This window comes from Pipra filicauda, unplaced genomic scaffold (genome assembly GCF_003945595.2).
Source record: "Pipra filicauda isolate LSUMZ 115617 unplaced genomic scaffold, ASM394559v2 scaffold141_size4267151_pilon, whole genome shotgun sequence".
Classification (NCBI taxonomy): Eukaryota; Metazoa; Chordata; class Aves; order Passeriformes; family Pipridae; genus Pipra; species Pipra filicauda.
The window spans coordinates 2,428,955-2,451,042 of record NW_024103896.1 but is presented as its reverse complement, the minus strand read 5'-3'; the positions used below and the strand labels follow the sequence as shown (position 1 = coordinate 2,451,042).

The 22,088-nt window shown below is 35.8% G+C and overlaps 1 protein-coding gene and 1 long non-coding RNA gene across 24 annotated transcripts in view; one reads left to right on the top strand and one right to left on the bottom strand.

Annotated features, from left to right (window-relative positions):
* DLG2 (discs large MAGUK scaffold protein 2) overlaps nt 1-22,088 on the top strand; it is a 995,087-nt gene that overhangs the window by 757,567 nt on the left and 215,432 nt on the right. For 21 of the 23 annotated variants that reach the window (XM_039378618.1, XM_039378621.1, XM_039378619.1 and 18 more), the window contains 2 exons: nt 4,752-4,820; nt 15,297-15,453. In XM_039378618.1, the coding sequence (XP_039234552.1) occupies nt 4,752-4,820; nt 15,297-15,453 (226 nt within the window). The remainder of the gene's footprint in view (nt 1-4,751; nt 4,821-15,296; nt 15,454-22,088) is intronic. The other 2 variants (XM_039378625.1, XM_039378620.1) reach the window with 1 other exon arrangement.
* On the bottom strand, nt 5,765-11,971 carry LOC120322682. Its single transcript, XR_005562517.1, has 3 exons — nt 11,791-11,971; nt 8,049-8,147; nt 5,765-6,060 (listed from the first exon to the last, which is right to left on the bottom strand). It is a non-coding gene; the product is annotated as an uncharacterized LOC120322682 (long non-coding RNA).

Sequence of the window (22,088 nt, the reverse complement as noted above, 5' to 3'; positions counted from 1 at the left end):
GGTGGGTTGGGACAGGAAAGCTAAAGACTTTTCTAGTACTCTGTTTTTAAAGACAATGTGTCTTGGTTTTTTCCAAATTAAAAAAAAAAAACCAAACAATAGGAAAAAATTTAGATTGTAAAAACCATCTTTCTTCTACTGTCAATGCAACAGGCAGACTTTGGGATGAAGTGATATGAGTGTCATTCCTTGTGATCGGTCTTATTCATGGTTTGTCAGTATTTTTGCATTATAGAAGTTTAAAACACATTAAATGTTTCCCTAACATGACTGTTTCATCCCAGATAGAAGTTTCACTGGTATACTGTGTATTGGTGAAAGTATCATTTGGGAAAGCAAGGTGGTAGTTCATGTGGTCCCTAGAGGGGACCTCCGGTTTCAGGATCACCCACACAGCGAAGTGCCTTTAGAGCATCCTTGGACTAGAACATAGTTAAAATTAAGGAGACTCACCTTTTGGTTACTGTAATACTTATTTATATTATTATTTTCATACCAAATATTTAAAAAAATATGTGGACACCAGGCTGCTCTAAGTATTTAATGAAGTCATGAAATGTCACACCTTGCCTAAGAAATAAGTTTAAAACAAAAAGCAACTTGAACCCATTACAAAAGAAAGGTTGGATTCTTTGCTTCCAGTTTTGTCCCTTATTATTAATTTATAGTCTCATTCTTTGTTCCTTCACTCTTATGATTGGTCTTACAAGAATAGTATATTCCCCTTGTCTCAATGAACTGAAATAAAATGGAATTAAGTTAAAATTGGTATTTTACAGAATGTGAGATTCTTTTCTTCAGGGAAAACCTCTGATTGGATAGCCACTTGTGTCAAGCAATGTCTAAACTGTGTTTTGGAATTTTAGGTGTCATTATATTCATGATGATACCTGAGAAGGCATAGACTTGTATCAGGCATCAAAATTGATTTTTATAATTATGTTCAAAAAATGAATTTTCATCTCACCAGTTCTGAACTATTTTCATGAAAGAAGATGAGCCTTTGTAAGGTTCCTTGCACAGCTTTGCATGGTGATGTAGTCATTCCAGTGAGGGATGCTGATGGCATCTAGTGCTTAGGAGATTTAGTAATTTCAGGAGAATATTGAATTGAAATCATTCATATAATTCATACTTTTCATGGGATTACATTACTCAGTAGAGCATCTGATGAATGGAAAATATTGCTATCCTAGTCTTTTTTTTTCACTCCAACATTGAAATGTGTTTTGTTTTCCCAAGATCTGCTTTTCCCTTTGAATATTCTTTTGACAGCCTGTCTGGATAATCCTTTTGTTAATTTGCTGCTTCTTCTTGCCCCAGTCATAACAATATGGTGTGAGGGGAACTAGATGATCTTTAGGGCCCTTTCCAACTCAAACCTTTCTATTATTTCTATGATTTTATAGCTACCAAGCAGATGTGGTGGCACAGCATGATTTCCTAAGTGGCTGAGAAGAGTGGTCAGTGAATTTTGGGTACCTTACTCTTCTGCTGAGATGTTGCACACCTTGTCTTCTGAAAGGGATGAATATCCTCTTTTGGAAAATCAGGATTTTGAAATGTTTTAGGCTGGACTCCCAAAATCAAGTAATTTGATGCTCCTAATCACTTCCAGAAATGCTGTTTGCTCTCATTTCAGTTCTATGTTTCAACAATAAATTTCCTTAGAGAGATAATAAATAACATTTTCATCAACCTATCTAAATAGAGATAAAATGTTTTAAACAATAATAATTTGCATTTATAAAAGGTTGTCCATTTTTTTAAACATACATAAATAGTGAAATCCAGTAATAAATTTATGAGAGTCCAGTCAATACCAGCTTTAGGTCTCGACAGGTCTGTGTTGAGAAAGGTAATTTGTTCCATGTTAAAGAAAAGTGTGTGATGTCAAGCAGAGATCTTTTATAAAAATCTAATAGTTTTACTAATTCTGTAAAGATTATTGTGAGTAGAAGGTGGCAAAATTTTTAGTTTTATTCATCCATTATGTAAAATTTTTAGAAACAGAGAGGTTATAACCTTCAAGTTTTGCACAGTGGCCTCTGTTAAGTATCAATCCTCCAAGGTAGTTGAATTCATCTGTAAAATGCAGCATCACTGTGGGACCTGGGAGTCTATAACAGTGATCAGAGCAGTTCCTTTCCTCATTTTGAATCTCTGTGCAGGAGCAATAATTCACTGCTCTAAATAGCCTTGTTGAATGTAGTCCCTTTTTTTTTCTTTAACTTGCAACATGTGAACAGTCGCATCCCAAGTGCTTACTACTCAATATGGCTTGGTGATAATCTTCGGTTACTAATTCTGTAGATAAACGGGAAATTATTTGGCTTTAGTATGTAGCAGCTGAAAGTTCTACCTTTATTACTCTTGTAATTTTGCTTATTTGAAGCTGGTCAGAGTTACACAAATAAATTTGCTGTAATAAAAATACAGGGCAATACTGAAATCTTTTTGTGAAAAGAAAAAAAGCTTTCAGAATTCAAGATAATTTGGGCAGTTGTGCTTGGATGGATATTTTGGCTCTGTTTGTAAAAGTTATGCTGTAGCGGTAGTAAGGAGGAAATCTTGAAACAAGGAGAGATGGCTTAAAAGCTTTAAGGCAAAGTGCCATATCAGCTGTCATTCCTCTGCTTCCATTTCCTGAGGCAACATTCCTTTGAAAACCGTAACACTACACATTTGTGAAATAAACCAAATTCCTCCATCAAACCTTTGATTGCTACCTTGCCATGCTTTGTTAATAGATTTTGTTTCCCCGCAAAATATGTAGCATCTGTTGCAAGGATATGAACTGTTTGTTTAAAGTCTTACTGTGGGTTTGGCATCAGCAGCACAGCTCAGGCACAGCTTTTCCATTCTCCTCTTTGGAACAGACCTTGATGTACAATGTGATTAGAGGCTTGTGACATACCTCGTTGTCCCTCCTCTCTGCTGAGTTCCTTATACCAGCCATATTCTTGCATCTCTTCAGCTTCAGGGAATAAAATTTCCAAGAGTCAAGCTGCACGGGGAAAAGGTGGAGGAGTTATGGCTCTACTGTGCCACTTCTGACTCATGTGTACAGGGGAGAAATTAAGAGAGGAGGCTGTTCCCTTCCTTATTAATTTTGCACAGGACACCAGTACAGAGACATGAGGACGTATATTCCCTTCCCAGTTGGGAGAGGAGAGAGACAGAAGACAAACTACAATCCAAACTTTAGATTTTTAAAAATGCATAAACAGTATTTAAAAAGGTAGTTTAAAATACACATCCTAAATAATTTTTGAAATGTAAACTTAATGTGAAATTTTAACCAATATTCTTAAAATATTCTTCAGTGTTTGTCCAACTCAACTATTCTGTTCACGCTGTGATGCCAGAAACTCATGGTACTCCTGAATGTATTTTGTTATAAAACAGATAAAAAGCTCTTTAGCTCTTCTTGGTAGGGCAATATACTTTTTCAAAAACTTTCTAAAACCTTCTTGGAGTAAGAATAAGTACAGAAGTTTACTACCATAAAACACAAGCACAATGGTGACAACAGGAAATAGCAGGAAGCAGCAGATCTTTCGTTTGTCCTGTGGCATGATAGCAACTCTTTTGTGTGTTACACATAAAAAAATTACATCTTTTCTGTCAGATAGTATTGGCTATGCTACAGTATGAAATGCATGTAAAATAGATATGTTGCTCACTAATGTCAGATGAAGTAGCTTCTATTGAAAATAAGGTGTGAACAAACAGGTTGAGATGTATACAAAGCTTGAAAGCAAGACAAAGTCTGCAGTTAGTAGAATCAGTGATATAAAACTGACCTAAAGATTTATTTTTAATGTGTACTTTGCATTATTAATACTGGGGCCTCACTACATGCTGTAACCATTTGAACTAATCAGAAGATAACCCAGATGCTTCTGCTTTTTAATATTTTATTTAAACAGATTGTCTTGGATAAGGAATACAATTTATTATCACAAAACTGCCTTTGACTGATGCTGTGTTGTTATCCACTAATATTTACAATATTATTATACAATAGTACAAGACATTAGTTAACGCATATTGAGTAGTTTTAACATAGAAATTATTTTTTAATGTTTCTTCTTCATGTCACTATAACATATGAGAAGACATTAGACCTCAGGGTTTTCAATCAAAAAGACTTTTTTTTCACAGAGTCTGTGTTTTGCTTAGAAAATATGTTTTTTTCTAAATGTTGTGTCTTAGATTGATAAAATTCCATGTGGAAAGACTCAAGCTACTTAAAACCTGACAGAGCTAGTGTTGAAGTTGTATCCTGGTGCAATTTTAAACAGTGAATATCCTCTTCAACTGAGAATTCTGCCTGAGAAACACTGATAATTAGATTGATAATATTATCATTTGCTGTTTTACCTTCTGCTCCGAAATTAAATTTGCATTTTATGTTTAGTATATTTAACAGAACAATTAGCATTTAAGTTACTAAACTCTGTGTGTATATATATATATACACTAAAAAACAGAATAAGAAATATATTGTTCTCTTAATTACCTGCTCTTAATGAGAAATAAAAGCTGATTTTAAAGAAGAGAGATTGTATGATTGAACCCTTTTTTGAATAAATGAGCATCACCAAAGTCAAAATTCTTGAAACATGTAAAACAATCTGATTGTTGTATCTGTTTTGCCATTAGCTAAACTGCTAGACACAATAAGAACATAGGAAACTTCTATTTCTTTAACAAATACTTTTCTTTATTCTCCCTTGGTCATACAGTCATTCCCAGCACAGCACTGCAACGCGTCCACCCACAGTGAGCTTGCAGCGGACCATTTCTGTGGAAGGGTAAGATGATTCTCTGTTGAAGCTGCCTGTAGAGCTCTCAGATACCACTGAACTACCCACATACACATAGCTGTTCACTAGATGTGATTTTGCATACCACAGTGTTTCAGTCTGTGAGATGAAGCAATAAATAGTTTCAAATTAGTGCTGATCCTTTCTTGATACTTACACTGAAAGGTTTGGTTTTCATGGAGATGAGCATACCTGTCATGGTGATATGTTGTATACAATTTCTTCAATTCATCTCACTTGACTAGTGTTAATATTTACTGGTGTTAGCTGTAAAATGGTTCCCACTAATCATGGAAATACCCAGTGAAGTCTTACTCTGTTTTCTTAATGTATGTGTGAGTTTGTTTTGACAAAGCAGTGTCCAAAACCAAGGATGAAGAAGCACTGATAGAGAATATTAATCCTGTGCTGGTGTATATCTGTGTATATGAATGTAGAAGCATAGCTCTGGGTACATGGCTGACTCAATTTTAACTAAAATAATTGGGTAAAATGTGAATAATTCACAACCACAGTTAATATTTTTACAACTTTACAATATTAGAAATGCTGGTATTTAACACAGAAATACAGATTTTGTTTGCATTGACTGGCATAGTTTACATAAAATGTCATATTTGTTTCTCCCTTCCCACATAGAAATGTGGAACTGTTCAAAATCTTTAGTAGGCAAGGATAATAACTTGTCATTGGCTGCTCTCAGGTCATATTTCAAAGCATTTCTTTCTTGTGATAAAAGTGAGAATACAAAGTTTCCACAGAGGAAAGATGTCATCTTATTGTATTTTGGTTTCTGTTACAACTGTACTGTGGTGCAGTGAGAAAATGAAGTGGTAGATGTGTAAAATAATCCAGTGGAGCCTGAAATGGTTTTCTCAGAATTATTTTCTTTCTTATCTAGATCTAAGATCTAAGATTTTTAGTCTTTATTTAAAATATGTAAGACGACTATGGTAATTATTCATTGAAAATTAGACTGAATAATGAAATTCCTACAGTAAAGGTACATACGGCTTAAGGGCTGTCATCTGGAAGATAATTTTATAAATAAGGTCCTCGTCATCCAGCCATCTTCCTCAGAACAGGGCCAATTTCAAGGTAGATCAGATTGCTGAGGGTCTTGCCCAGTGAGGCTGTGACTATCACCAGATGTGGAGATGGCACAAATTCCAGACAACCAGACTCAGTGCTTAAACACCCTCCTTTTGGATTTCTTTTCCTTTTCTCTCTAATCAACAGAGAGGGTCATAATAAATTCCCCTGTCTTTTCTTCAAATCAACTCATGAATAAATTGACGTTTGAAATAAAACTGAACTGCAAGAACAAGTTTGGTGGTGAAAACAGTGATTTGTTAATCATTATTGAAAAAATAAAGAGGAGAAAGAAAAAAATAATTTGCTCAATTGAGATTTAAAGAAAGAAATTCTATTGTAATGTCTCTGACTTGGTCTACTGGACTCCATAATTCAAGAGGCATCCTGTAGCTTTTAACTCTGACTGAAATTTGGAAATCAATCTGTCTACATGAATTTTTAGATAAATCACAGAATCTGTGCTGGACACACAGACAACTTGCATATATTGTGTGTGAATCATTAGAGCACAGAAAATCTGCAGTTGACACCACAGGTCTCCTGCTGTTCAGGAGGTAGAAGAATATTGGCTTGTAATTATTACTAATCAACTTACACGGAATCGTATTTCATTTCACATAGGAAAGTGGGACTGTGAACCTGTTCCACTACTGAGCAGAAATGAGTAATCAGCTCAGCCCTAAATATTTCATTATGTTAAAATTTGATTTATTCTAATGTTTTTGTGGATCTCATGCTGCCAATTATGTTTATAGCTAACACAATTTTGAGGTCAAAATAAAATTCTTTTTCTTTTTTAGGAACTGTGTTTCCATCAATAGAGTCCTGTATTTAGGAGACCCATTATATTGCTTTTGAGATGCACTTTGTAAACAGCTACTTTGCCCGCAAGGCATCCCTGGCACATGCAGACATTTGTACCCTGCATGCTGGCTCTGTCTGACTGACTGTGGAGTCACTGAAGTGATAGAATTATTGGATCCTATGAATGAGAAATTAAATTTGGGAGGGTTAAAGAAATACAGGGGGAATTGCGTTCACTGGCATTTGGTCCTTTCCACACTGTTGAATATGTGGTAATTGAGCTGGTCAGAATAGATTTTTTTAAAAACTTGAGTAGTTTTTTCAATTAGGTAATGGATTCATACATAAAACAATTTTATCTTTTTTTTTTTTTAGAGAGGACTTTTGTAGCCTTCATGTACAACAACAAAATTAATAGCAAGGTGGAAAAATAAAGATGTCTTTAAAGATTATTTTTTCTTTATATTCAAGCTATATATTCTTCAGAGTGTAATAACTTTACATGAGGTTTACTGATTTATTATGTGTACAAAGGCATGAACTTCAGGGGTGTTTGAGGTCATCATTAATGTGATCTCATTAGTAACTTCCCTAATGGTTTATTTACATGGTTTAAAAACCAAGAAAACTCTAATGTTTGATTTCAAAAATATTGAGGTTTGGAGTTTTTGGTTTTAACGAACGACCTTAGCTGTAAGTATTCAAAATAGGAAAAATATTGATTAAAAACAAAGCCCTGAGTTTTTTTGAAATCCTGCTGTACTATTGCACAGAGCTGTAAAGTTAGTGATGTCTGATAGCTATTCTCTCTGCAGTTGATATCCAGATTAAATTGTATTTTGTATGCTACCAACCATCTCTTAGAAACTGGGATTCCAGCTTATTTGATAAGAGTGTTTTGACAGAAATATTACACCTATTTTTCAATGTGACCGAGTATCTGAAATATATATAAATATTTATATGTAAATAAACAGCATTTGAACCACGACTAAAGGTAAGAATTTTTATTCTGAATAGGACAGATATTACAGACCACTTCATGTTTCAAAAGTGTCTTCTATAAAGTAATTTTGGATGCTTGCTACTAGCTGTCTGTGTATTGATATTTCAAAACATGGCTTAGGGGCACTGCTATTTTTAGATATTGTCTGAGCCTTTGAATGCTTCCTCTCTCCTGATAGTTCAATTGTTTACAAACTGTAAAGCTGGAGCATTCATGGTAAATAGAGCCATCGAATGCTGTAAGTAATAGTTTACAGAAAAGTGGTTTCAATATGGAACCAATAATTTTTAAAAGCAGAATACAAAACAAACCTTTCTAGTGTAGAGTTGCCTATGTTGGGTATAGCAAGTGGAACAGAGATGCAGTTTTCAGGATTTATTTTGATTTTTGACATGTAAATCATGCACCTCCTGGAACAGGGAAGAGAGACAAGTGATTATATGAGACAAAGTATAAATGAACAAGCAGACAGGAATAATCATGTCCCTTATAGAACTAAAGAGCATATCAGCTGTCCTACATTATTGCTCTGGAAATCAATGAGATTTCTCAAACACAGGAGACATACTCCTGTGCATTTAAAGTAAATGTCAGGTGTCATGGCAAGAATACAGACTAGTTTTTCAAACGAGATTATTCCTGTATGCCAATTCCAGCTTGCTATCTGCAGGCGGAAAACATTGCCTGGTGTGCAGGCTTTAATTCCTCTACAAAAGACAAAATAAAAGACTGTTAAAGTCCAGAGGTCTTCCTACAAAACAAATACAGTTGCACATTTATAAGCCAGTGCACTCACGCGTACATCAGTCAGGTTGAAGCCTGACTCCCAGTAGGTTCCCTTGTATTAAATATACTTCAAAGTTTATGACAAGTTAGACATGATGCTTGCAGAATAAATACATTAAAATTTTAGTCAGTATTAAAATTAGAATAAAGCATTGCTTCTACAGTTAATGCCAACATTCAATCAACAAGAAATGCTAAGGAATCCGTAGTCAAATAAATGGACAAAATACCTTTTTCAAGCAGAATGGGTAACTGTGGTAAGGAAAAATGATATTTTATTATGTGATATGATAAATGAACATCTGATTAAAGGCAGAATGCTTAGTTGTTAGTATGCCAACATTTACTAAAATGAAATAAGAAGTCACTAATCAATTACAGGTAGTGAGAATTAACACTCTGCACAAGGCCAAAGCATTATCTCAGTTTACGAATGTGATGTTGCCCCCCTTGACTGTGATGGTCAGTGTGACAGCAGTAGATAAAAAGAAGGTTTCCTTATTTTTGTTATTAAAAAATTAATACAGGATAGTACTAACTAACATCACAATCAGGGATCAGACCTCACAATCAGGGTCAGGTGCAACACTGATGTGCATCACTGATGCGTGCAGCTCTTCCAGGCTCTGAGGTGGTATAGGACTGGGAATTGGAGAAAGGAAGGTCTATCAGCTCCCTACCACTGCCTGGTCCTGGTGTTTTGGAAACCATGCAACAAAGGCAGAGGGAGGGAGGGGGGAGGAAAGTTAGGGGTAGAGCTGTTTCACATCAAAGTGGAAAGATTTTCCCAAGCCTAAGAGTGGAATAACAAGGGGAAGAGTAAAAACCAAGATGTAATAGAAGTGATATTGCAATAAGACAGCAGATGAGAGCAATACAGACAGATTTTTCTCTAATTGCATGAAGCAGACTTGTAGAAGGTATGAAAGAAAATCTATATAAGGAAAGCTTGGTTTCACCAGAACTCGATGTCTTTTAAAAAAGTGCGTATACGCATTTCAGGCCTCAACCACTTAAGATTTCATATTCTCTTTTCTGTAATTAATCAGATTTTAAAACATCACATATGCTTGAACATACTCTGTCCATACAAACTACCTGTGTTAAATGCTGTGAAGAATGATCTCTGTTTGAGCCACCTTTTTTAAGGTCCTTCCATTATGAATGTCCTCTGGTTGCCAGAAATAAATATGCAGTTATTTATCGGTATTTTTTGAATCATGAGAGGAAAATGAGAAGTATTGTTCTGAAAGAGAAATGGCTTGATTAGCCAAATGACTTAAAGGTAGTTCATTGCTCACACAATGAATTGTCAGAAGCCAAACACTATATTCATACCGCTCAAGAGAAAGGGCTTTGATCCCTTAGATTTGCGATGTTTTTTTTCATAGAATCACTGAATGGTTTGGATTGGAAGGAACCTTAAAAATTGTCTAGTTCCAGCCCTCCTGCCATGGGCAGGGACATCTGTCACTAGACCAAGTTGCTCAAATCCCCATCCAATCTGGCCTTGAACACTTCCAGGGATGGGGCACCACAACTTCTCTGAGGGACCCGTTCTGGTGCCTCACCACCCTCACAGTAAAGATTACTTTCCTAATATCTAATCTAAATTATCCTGCTTCAGTTTAAAGCCATGACCCCTTGTAGTATCACTGCACGCTCTTCCCCCCGATGTAATAGTAACGTGTGACTTTAACCAACTAATACAATTTCTCGCTACTTCAATTTTCCCTCCTGCTATTTGCTACTTTTAAGTAGCTGGGATGGAGACTTTTGCATTATATATGTGTAGTGCTTTGCACAGAGGTTGTGGAGCCTTAGTCATCTATTGATCCTACCCTAATGCAAGCAGTAAGATAAATAAATATTCTTTTGGGCTTTCTGTGACATGTGTGATTGTAACACCAAATCAACATGTGCATAAATGTATGTATGCTTTCAACATGCTTTGTGAAGAAAGCAGCATTTTTGAAAAAATCCAAACAAACAAACAAAAAAAAAACACCAAACCACCAAACCACCAAACAAACAAACAAACAAAAAACCAAATAAAACCAAACCAAAACAACAAAAATCTGCAGACAAAGCAAGATCAAAACCATATTTTTAAGTCTCTGCAGACTTGGGATACCTAATTGATTGTACATAACTGAAGTCTCTACGGTCTGTTATTTGAAAGCACTCAGTGTGCTTCATATTCCTGTAGATGTTTCAAAAAGCACAAAATCGTGTCAGGACTCCAATTTTGTAGATGGTGCAAAAGAAACACAAAGACAGAACTGTGCCAGTGTGAGATGAATACTAAAACTGACTCTTTTCTTTAACGTAGAAAGCAGCACAAAATAAGCAAATTAAACATGGATTTTCTTTCAGTTTATTATAAGAATTACTTGTTTTTAAAAAGCTCTTCATTTATCAGTCCAGCTTTAATCTCTTAAATTAAATCTATAATTACTATGCATTCACATCTATAGAAGAATGATAGGGATACTCACATTTTTTATCTTGTCATTTTCTGTTTGTTAAAAAGCAAATTGATCAAGCCAAATATTCAGTACAAATGTAGTAAATAAAAAGTACTTGCTGTTTTCAAGATAATGAACAAGTTAAACAAACATGAACAAAAAAAAATCTTTTAAGAAGAAAAATACTGCACCTCAATTTATTTTCGGTAATTGCATTTTTATGACAAAAGAAATTTTTTTAAGTGTCGACATTTTACCTACTCTGGTTTGTTACTACTTATCAATTTCAAATAATAATTTAGTAAACCTTTGCTCTTACATCAGGCCTGCAGTTTATAATGTGCTTCACAGAATCTGATCTTTTGCATTCCCTGAAGCAAATAACCAAGTCCATCCAAATTGATTCTGCCATTGATTTCTCAGCCTGTAAATTTGTGTGGATTGCAGCGCTTTATTTCCTCTTTTGCTCTTAGTTCTATTAATGTGAATCTTCCTTTCTTCTTTCCCTACCTTTTTAATTCCTTCCCTCTTCTCTTTTAGAGATGCACTGTCTCCCTTTATCCTACTCTCTCTTTTCTTTGCTCTTTTCTTTGTTTTTTTGCTTTTTTTTTTCCCCCTTCCCTTCTGCTGCCTTCTGTCAGTCCAGGAATGTTTTCATCTCACAATCCTTTCAAATTTCTGCTTGATTTCCCCTGCTGCTCTTCTCTGTTTGTATTTGGCAAAAAGCTGCAGGAGGCTATAAAACATGCACGCATGGAATTAAAGTCCTAGTACACTCTTTTAGCACCTAGAAGCTTACCTTCAGCCCTGTTTATCACAGAAGAAATTGCAAATGGGATAAGTAGTTAAAGCTGGAGGCAGAAACATGCAATTCAGAAACGCTGGATGTCCGACTCTTCCTTTTTCCAGGGTAGCTACAGAGTGCCATCTATTGTCTCCAAATAAAACATTTTCATGGAATCATGGAATATCCTGAGATGCAAGGGACCAAGAAGGATCATTGAAGTACAAGTCCTGGCCCTGCACAGGACAATCCTGCGGATCAAACCATGTGCCTGAAAGTGTTGTCCAAACACTTCTTGAACCTTGGCAGACTTGGTGCTGCGAGCACTTCCCTGGAGAGCCTGTTCCAGTGCTCAACCACCCTCATTTTAAAATAAGTTGCCCTGAAATTACCTTGGCCTTAACTGCTGTTTTCTGCAGATAACTACACATTCTTACTGAGTACATTTACTGCAAGAAAACATCATTCAAATTTAAGTTACTTTTCTGTCACTTCTAACTCTCCCATCCCCATGTCATCTTTAAGTGTTTGATTCCTTACCCTCTTTACAGCATTTATCTGCATTTTGTCTCATGTGTTAAAACTACATTAATAAAGATTTTTAATAAAGGCAAAGGAGATTTTCTTAGTGATACTCCCCACATATTCAAGAAAAATTGGAGCATCTGTTCTTAGATCTCCTTAAACATCATATTTAGAATTGACTGTAAACTTTTATATCGGGCAATAAAATTTGTAACATCTTATCTTCAGTTTACTAAAGCTAGCCTTTACAGTGAGTGTTGCTAAAGCACTGACAGATAACTAATTTCTGCATTACTCAAAACATCTCCTGGACAGTGGCTGGCATTGTAGTTTGTTCGCTTAAGAAATGTTTTTCCTAATTTAACTTCATAAGTTTTTGTAGTACAATCATGGCTAAAGGTTATTCTTGTAATGATGAAAACAACACTTGTGTGTTCTTGAGTTCACCTTTCAGATCCTGTCAGATATTCAGATATGAAAGAAATATAAAAAAATGTTATGGATGGTCAGCCTCTATACAGCCAAATTTGAGTCATGGCCAAAATGACCTGATTAGACAAAAGAGCAGGAGCTGAAACTCGTTGCATTCTAATCACAGCTTCTGACATTTCCTTGTTATTGTCTGAGATTCCTCTGAACATAATCATCCAAGAGCAGAATGTGAATTTTGCTGTCAAAAGGCCAAAATTATAAAACAGCACTGGCAGCATTTTAGGCATAAATCTGCTGACTTGATCAGAGACAAGGATTAATAACTGGGCCAACATTTTGTTCAGCTGCACAGCTTACTATTCAGTAGATACCCAGTTGTATTGACCTAGTTTTGCCCATAGCGCTGGCTTTCAACTATTTGATCCAGGCTGCCTGTCATATGTGAAAATACTCAGTTTCATTTTGAACAAGATCTCTTCTGATTTCTCACCAGCAGAGCATGCAAATAGATTGGTTTGACTCTGCTGCCTCTTTTTCCTCCATATTCAGGTAAATAATAAATGGCAGTAGCTCAGCTCTTGCAAAGTATTTCTGATGTGTAGGACACAAAGATGACAAGTGTTACCGTATCATTTTGGACATGAGGAAATTGAAGCTGGAAGAACAAATGACTTGCCAAGATCACTCAGCAGCACATGGGCTAAGCAGGGAAGAGAAATCATGCCTTCAGCTTACTGTCCCAGTTCTACTCCAACCCCCAGGCCACACTTCTAATTAAAAACCTGTTTAGACTTCCTAGATCTGGATTATTTTACGTCTACTCTGCATATATTTAAGAAGGTGTTAAAGGGGTTGCTACAAGGCAAATCAACAGCCATGATCCAAAAGAAAAGGAACTCTGACTTTATTTTCTGATTGTTAAAAATACTTCAAGAATACACAAACTCAAGACAATATATCTTTTTCTCACAGCTGTATTTTTAAAAGGTTGTTTTCTGACTTCACACTGTTAAAAAAGTTAAGAGATGAAGGACCATACAGGGTAGGACTAATACTTTGCTTTAGCTTTTTCTTTCAAAAATATTAAGCTTCAGATTAACGTTTTGGAAAGTTGAGATGTTATTTCAAGATCATGAGCAAGTTGGAGATCCAATTTGGACATTAGCACTGGGCAAAGATGAACAAATACCTACTGATTTCTGAAGTAACGTATCAAGATAAAGTCTCCATGTCAAGATAAAGTCTACATGTCTACAGCCATAAGACTTAACTTGCATGAAATAAAGCATCCCTTGATTAATCTCTTCTCTCCAATTTTTTTTCTTTCTTTAAAAATAAAATGGAAATGAAAAAGCCATTTATGTGATGTAGAAGTACCATATAGTATGAAGGAAATATTGAATCGTTTATACAAGAAGCATTCTGGAAAATGTTGCTGTAAATGGTGTGTCTTTGTGTTGCTGGTAACTTTTATTTGTAAAAATAGAGAATGAGTAGAACACCCTGTTTCTCTGGGAGGAGTCACAGACACATGTATGTGTTTGGGAGTACTTGCAGGGCTGGGAGTAAAATTTACACATACTAATATAACATCATTTACACTTTTTCTAAAAATTAAATTGTTAGAGAGATTTGAAACGGGGTAAGTACCAATAAATGTAGCAGGTGTGTGTATACAGGGTTGTGCGTGCTTGTGTTTCCAAGGGACAGACAGATCTGAGGCCTCATATGTAAAGATTGGGAATAGGAATAATATTTGGGACCCTTTCTCAAAGATGATTGCTTAGGAAGTTATCTCTTTCTGGACATAAATTTTCCCATCAGTAAAATGCATGTTATGTTTACATCCTTTGGAGCATATTTTCAATTTGCAGAAGAAAAGTGCTGTATGAGATGTACCTATTATTATTTATCGATTTCTATCATAATTAATAACTTTTTAAACAAGTACAGCAATAGCAGGTATCCCTTGGGCTGGTTCAGTGATAAAGCTGCAGTGTGACTTTACAATTGCAAGCTCCTGAGAATGTCAAAAAAGAGTTTTTAATGAGATTCTGCTGTATTAGCTTGATCATATAAATGTTATTTGCTCCAAATCTGTCAGGATCAGATAAAACTGCCATTGCTTTGCCTGGAATTTTAAGTTTTTTCTTTGTTCATTTGTTTCAAAAGCAAAACTAGAACTTAAAATAAGAAGGTACCATATAAATATTGATTCTCGTTCTATATATAGTATTACTATAAATTAGATTATTAAATATATTCAGTTTTGTTTTTTCTTTTAATAAATCTGTCACTTAACATAGTGAAGATGAGTCCAATGGGCTAAAATTAACAGAGATGTTTGGATTCAACCATGAGGAAAAAAAATAAAATAATGCTGGTTGATTCCTACCTCATCTGCTCACCAGTTAACAGATTTTTGTCATTTGTTAAATGGTTTCTTTAAGCAATAACAGGCAACTGTGTCTTAAGAAAAATATATTATGCCTAAGATGCTATCAAAAATACATACACAATAAGAGGTTTAAATGGATAAACATTATCATTTTGTTTCTAAACAGAGAGCCTCGAAAAATCATCCTGCATAAGGGCTCCACAGGACTTGGTTTCAACATTGTGGGAGGTGAAGACGGGGAAGGCATTTTCGTGTCTTTCATCCTAGCAGGTGGGCCTGCAGATCTCAGTGGAGAACTGCAGCGAGGAGATCAAATTTTATCTGTAAGTATTTCTGTTGGGCTTTCCCGACCAACTTCATCTTGTTCTTTGTCTATACTGCAGGGGACACACAGAGATGTCTTTTTCATTTCCATGTTTTGAAATCCAACCCACAAAAAATTTATTACTGAATATTTTGGGTTTGGTTTTTTTGTTTGGTTGGTTGGTTTTTTGGTGGTTTTTTTTTTTTTTGCATTTTTCAATGTTGTTACTTGAACTTAACTCAAAATGAGACTTTCACTGCTTAATGCTATGTACAGTATGGTGACTCTGCAGAGAGAACCTAAGCACAGTGCAGACCTAAGCATCTCCCAGTTTGGCCCACGATCCAGTTCCATTTTTCCAAAAACACACTACTGACTTAAAAGATATTTCTCAATTTCGGATTTTCTTGGAGGAGAGCAAGCAGTACAATGAAATCATCTGTACTGAGGCTGCCACCTAGTGTGCACTAAACTGCTTAACAGGCAGCTCAATACAAGAAGGAGATTAATTAGGTTATGTTAATTATCTCTGTGCCTCTAATGAATTTGATGATCCCTCTGAAATTCTTTTTTCAAATTTTAGTGGATAAAAGGCTTTGTAGCTTGAGGTTATATTTTGCATGCTTAGTCTCAAAAACATCTTTTTAATTTTTCTTTCATGTATACATTGATACTGCATGTTTAAAAAGCAGAACATTTATGTTTTAGGCCCTGTCAAGTAATTGAACGACTGAAACAATATGAATGTAAAGGATTTTGAATTACAATGAAAGCCTTGAAAATGTGGTTAGATATCCATTCACATTATGCTGCCTTACAGAAAAATAAATAAACTATCCTAAATTCGTACAGTTATGACTGTTTCATGCAAAGCACATCAATAGCCTTAATGCAAAGAGCTGAAACATGGGAATTATTTGTCCCACGAGTGATGGACCCACTAGGCTGCAGTGTCACGCTGCCTCCCAGTGTTGTGCTTTCTATCCCTGTGAATCCTGCATACTTGGCTGCACTTCGGTTATGGTTAAGGGTGGATGTGGTTATGCAGCACTTTCCTGATCACTGTTTAAATTCATAAGAAAGCTGAGTATGGTTTTCCTATATTGCTAAGGAGTGACTTGGCCTATTCTATGAAAAGTGAATTTACCTTCCACCTGTCAAAGTTTTGGTGTAAAAAGATGGCTGGAGCTGTTTTGCAATACAAAGAAAATCTGGTAAGTTATCACTAAAGAGATGCAGTGACATGACCTAATGATCATAATAGTGTGTTTTATCTAGACCTATTCCTTAGAATTGCTGTAAGAAAAAATGATAAAGTGCAAGTAAAAGATGTTTAGGTGCCTGTGTCAGTTGACACAGGCAGGCAGCTTGAACAATCACAAAACCACGGCTGAAATGTAAAGAGTACATTTATTTCATTACCTCACTGACTGGAGGATTCCAAAGCAACACCCAGGTAGAGGCACATAAGTGTGAACACAGGCACTGTTAGGCTCCGTCCAACATTACGGACAGTGGGCCTGCTGTTTGCACCAATTTATTAAGGACCTGGACACTTGTAGTTTACAATCATGCTGTGATCTCCCTTGTGCTTTTTTATGATCTCTGAGCTTTAATCTTCTCTCTCCCTAAACAGGGGGCTCAAGTATGTCCATGAGACTGTGTCCAAGTCTCTCAAAACACCCACATTATCTCTACACAGAAATTCTACTTCTCAAAACAGAGGATAAACGGCAGCAGGCATAATATATGAGGTTTCCCACACTGTTATTCTCCAGGCCTTAGCATTCCCAACTGCAAACTTACTTGAACCAATCTACCATCCTCCTCACCACTTTTAACCCTGTCCTCCCAACGGTGCCTTAAAGAGTTCTTCAAGTAGGAAGTTTGTAGGGAACTGCAAGAAGACTAAAATAGACTCTCATACAGTTATCAATATGAAGAGATAAGAAAGTCAAAGGCCTGTGCCAAGAAGAGCACACACAAGAAACCCAAAGAATAAAAATAGAAATTTCTTTAGGACAAATATGCGCTTTATTTTTCTTTGGTCAGATGCAACAAAATAGGACTGACTGACAGAACATTATGAGTTCAAAGCCTTTTACAGTACATTATATTTGGAAATCCAGAAGTTCAAATTTAAAAGTCCATTTTCCTTTATTTTTAAGCAAGATATATTTAATACTGTAGAATACAGCAGCAGTTGAAATTTTAAACTCTGATTTTTTGTCTGTCTCATAATGATGTTTTCCATAAATTCTAATTAATGTTGCCAGTGTTACATCATCATTTACTGGTCATGCAAGACTTGTTTATTTGTTCATTAAGTAGAGAGGGATGGAAATTATTACAAATTAGACTGCGTACATATCCCCAGGCACTCACCCAGTCAGGCCCCTGTTACTTATTTAGCCACAAATAACTATTATGGATCCATTTTTCCATATTCAACCAAAACCCATTTTATCCACAGGCTCCATTTAGAGCTCATTAATCTTATACCATTGTCTAGTGAAGGGTCCCAGACACCTTAATTTCATAACGGCTGCACAGAAAAGGTCTGTTCCTCTCTGTTTGTTCCTTCTTGTGTCATCCCTCAGAAACATTTATTTCCCTACAGAAATAGTTTTCCCGTTAGTTTCTCAAAGCATGACAAGTCTGATTTACAAGAACAAATAGTACCCTTAAAGCTGCTATTTCTAATTAACTGAAGCTTGGTTAAATTTCTTACAGATAGGAAGCGTAGTAAGTGATTTAAACTTCAGAGATCTGGATTTAATTTCTCTTAAGATTGGTATTGCGGAATTACAGTGAAACCACGGGAGTTGTATTGTGATATTTTATATGCTGCTAAAACCTGCTGTGATCTGCTTTCTGGCCAACCCCTCTAATATTTATTCTCTTTCAGAATGCTACTTTCTTCATTGTTTTTGTTGTCCCTGCCCATTGCAAGGGAGTTGGACTAGATGACCTTTAAAGGATGCTCCTAACCCAAGCTGTGGGGTTTGATTCTATGATTCTGTTTAATCCTCTAATTTAGCTGGTGTCTTTCTGTGTGACCTTAGGCAAGGTATTTAATTTTTCTAAGCCTCAGTTTCCAGGTGAACAATGAGGATCACAGCACTTTCCTAATTCATGCCTGTGCTGTGATTATGGCAAAGTGTTGACTGGTTGAGAGCTGTGTATGCTCACCTCTGGGAACATATCTATAAAAGTACCTAAAATAGACTGCAAATACGAGTGAGACCCAGCAGAGCTCTGCCTTTATATGCATGGCCTTTGAGTGACACACTGGATATATACATAGTCCCACAGTATACATAGCCCACAAGGCTTGGACAAATCCCATAACTTCTGCCTCTCCTTCTGCCTGACCACTGGGATGGGGTCCAAGCCTACAGCCCACCAGGGGCACTGGGAAAGGTAGTGTCACAGCCTTGGCCTCATGGATGAGTGAAACTTGAATTTATTTTTCCCAGATGCCACCAGGCGGCAGCCCAGGATCAGTAATGATAGCGGTCTGCCTTTGGCTGAAACCTTAGGAAAAGCAGCAACAACTGTTTGTTTTTTTTTTCCATTTTCAGTTGTTTGATTGGAAATGTTTAAAACTTATCTCAGAAAGCAGGCTGGTATTCTCAATGCTTCTGTGCAAAAAGACAAAATGAATCCTATCTGAACTTTGAAGGTCAATTGAAGAATAATGGAAAATGTTCTGTGTCAAAGACTAAAACATTTCAAATAGCATAAAAATGAATTATAAAGTTACATTCATGAGAAGACAGTTTTTCCCCCTGAAATGTAAGATGTTTTAAATTCTGTTCTCATCTTACTATAATTCATTATGCTCTTTTGAATTGCCACTAAGCTAAACATTTTCCTTCTAATTTCTGAATGTCTTCAAAATGTAGTATACATGCATCATCAGCATATGTTCATAACAGAATATATCACTCCCTGTAGTATTTTCCTCTATTAAGTATATTTTAACTATTATCAAGTGGCATTTTAAATTCTAATTGACATCAATGCTTGATTTACTACGTGCTGTCTACACACAGATTAAATTTCATCTCAGATACTTTTAATTCAAAGTTCAGAATATTAGTGGAAGAATTTATTTCAATTTAGAGCAGTGGAAATGAGGTGCCAGTATGTTAAATGATTTGTTTAAAATCATTTTAGAAGTCTGAGCCAAGTCTAGACTTAGAGGCTGCTTGAAGTCAGATCTAACCCCAAGTTCTCCATCTGTTGGGAAAATGCAGTCTTCAATAAAAATAAAATGTAATGTTCCCTGATGCCATTCTTGCAGTTTTAAGTTCCAGTGCTAAGGAATATATTGCCTATTAAAACAGCAATGGGAATCCAGTGTTGGTTAGTTAAAGTCACCTGCATGAGAACAAATTATTTCCATGGGCCATATGCATAAAATGGCCATAATTGTACATACACTCCGAGAGAAAGCACTACAAATGTTATAATTTTAGGAAAGAGGCACGTAGTGAATACACTGCAATTTTTAGGGGAAGTTCCTGGGAAGGCAGGAGAAGCAATACGGTCCTTCTCAAAGAAAAATTGCCACATCATTTTTTGCCTCACAATCTCAAATCAAAATCATGATAAAATATAACTCCTTCTTTTAGGTGTCTAAACTCAAATCTTTCAAAGCACTTTCAGTGCCAAGTGAGAAACTTTATCAATAGGTACAGGACCTGAAGCACAGAGAATTAGTTTACACATGCAAATTCAGCAGCAAAATTCAGATTTACAATTTCACACAAATAATTAGTGCATGTTGCTCCTCAAATTCCTACGCCAAAATTACTTTTCAAACAGTTTTATAATTTTCCATAAGGCTGCATCAAGGTGAAATTGTATACAAATGAGAGAATTGAGGTGAATTAATAGCCATAAGCAGTTAACAGCAAGTATTAACACTTGAATCTTAACTTTTGAAATTACTGAATTTTAGGTCTTTGGAAAAGATCAAACCTCAGACTAAGATACTTAAATTTAGACATCATGTTTGCTGAGTGTCTGGTTGCCACTGAAATCAGTGGAAGCTAGAGAATAGTTCAGCTGGCCAACTGTGAGCTGTGTAGAGCAAGCTGAATTGCTCTGGAAGCTTTGTTATCTGTGTTGACTTTAAGCTTATATACCACATGAATTCATATCTATATTTAGGTGTCTTAAACTGAATCTCTTATTTCATGTGTATGCCCTTTTAATATATATTTGCTTTTTCATCTAACACTGTGCTTGCTTAATCACAAATAAAAGTAAAATAAAATTGAGGATCATAAAAGCAGTATCAGTTTTATTTCATTCTGCTGTAGAAATGCTTTATGCCCTGTGGTTCACAATGGCTGGATGCAGCATGACTTGTAGCCTGAAAGTGGAATCAAGAGAAAAAGTAGCCTGCTTGCTCTGGAACAAGATGACTGCTCCCAAGCAGTGCATCCACAGTTTATCTTAAGGGAATAAAACAAGTTTCCTGATGGTTAATTGCTCAACAGCAACAGGAAAGAGTAGAAAAGAACAGGCTGCACTGCAAAGAGACACATAATACTCTCTTAATACTTCAATTTCCCCTCTCATTTAACCTTAAATAGATGAATGAACAGATGAAACAAAGCCATTCTGTATGATGTTCCTGTTGATCAGATGTAGTATCAGGATGCATTAATATATGGGGAAAGACACTACATTTTTTTCCTTGCAACTTTCTGAGAATGAAACAACTGTGTATTGGGAAAGGGCTAGAGAAGATACTCTGTGGGGTTTTCTGTCACTGGTGCATGACTTTATATATGCTTAGTTTGCAACACCAGTAGCTGTGCATCTCACTTCAGTATTGTCTCTGATCTTTTATACAAGGTTCTCCCTTGTAGAGGAAGGTGTTCTCTTATATTGATCAGATTTTGTTTGCGCCTCTGCATCGTCCTGCTGTCATTTTTTGTGACATGTTTGCTATCCCTTATGAACAGTTTAAACATTTCTTTCTGCTTAGTTCTTTTTTCCAAAATGCAGATGGTTTGGAAAATGTTTTGAAACATCTCTATAGGACCTGGAATCTTTTCTCCATGGAGCATCAGTTTGACACCCTTATGTAATGGTGTTAGGATTGTAACATATACTCCCTTTGCAATATTATTTGCAGAGGCACCGACTATATCATTAGGATGCTTACTTCCCTGTGGTGATGTGAGTGCTGTATGACTGTCCTCTGGCATAGGACAGGCTGTCAGATCCTGTGGCCTTTAGCTGTAATTGCCTATAAAGACTCGAGCAATGTTTTTAGTCAATACATTTGCTATGTTAACTAGCTTTGTAGTAATGTATAGAACACTGTATGGTATATATTGAGAATATTAGTATATAATCAGTGCAGTGATTTAAAGGGGGAGACCAATGCCTGGACTCTAATCTTAAAGAGATAGAATTTGTTTGAAAATGAGCAAGAATTTGTTGCTAAACATATCTAAAGGATCAATACTGAATGGTAGTTGATAACTATGACAGATTTGTAAAAAGAAAATCTCTAGAGAGAAAATGAACTGAGAGTAAAGATGTTGTCATATGTTAATGGGATGACACCAATTAGGACGGCTAGATTAAGCTCCTTAGAAGCACAGAGTGGATTAATCTAAATTCAGA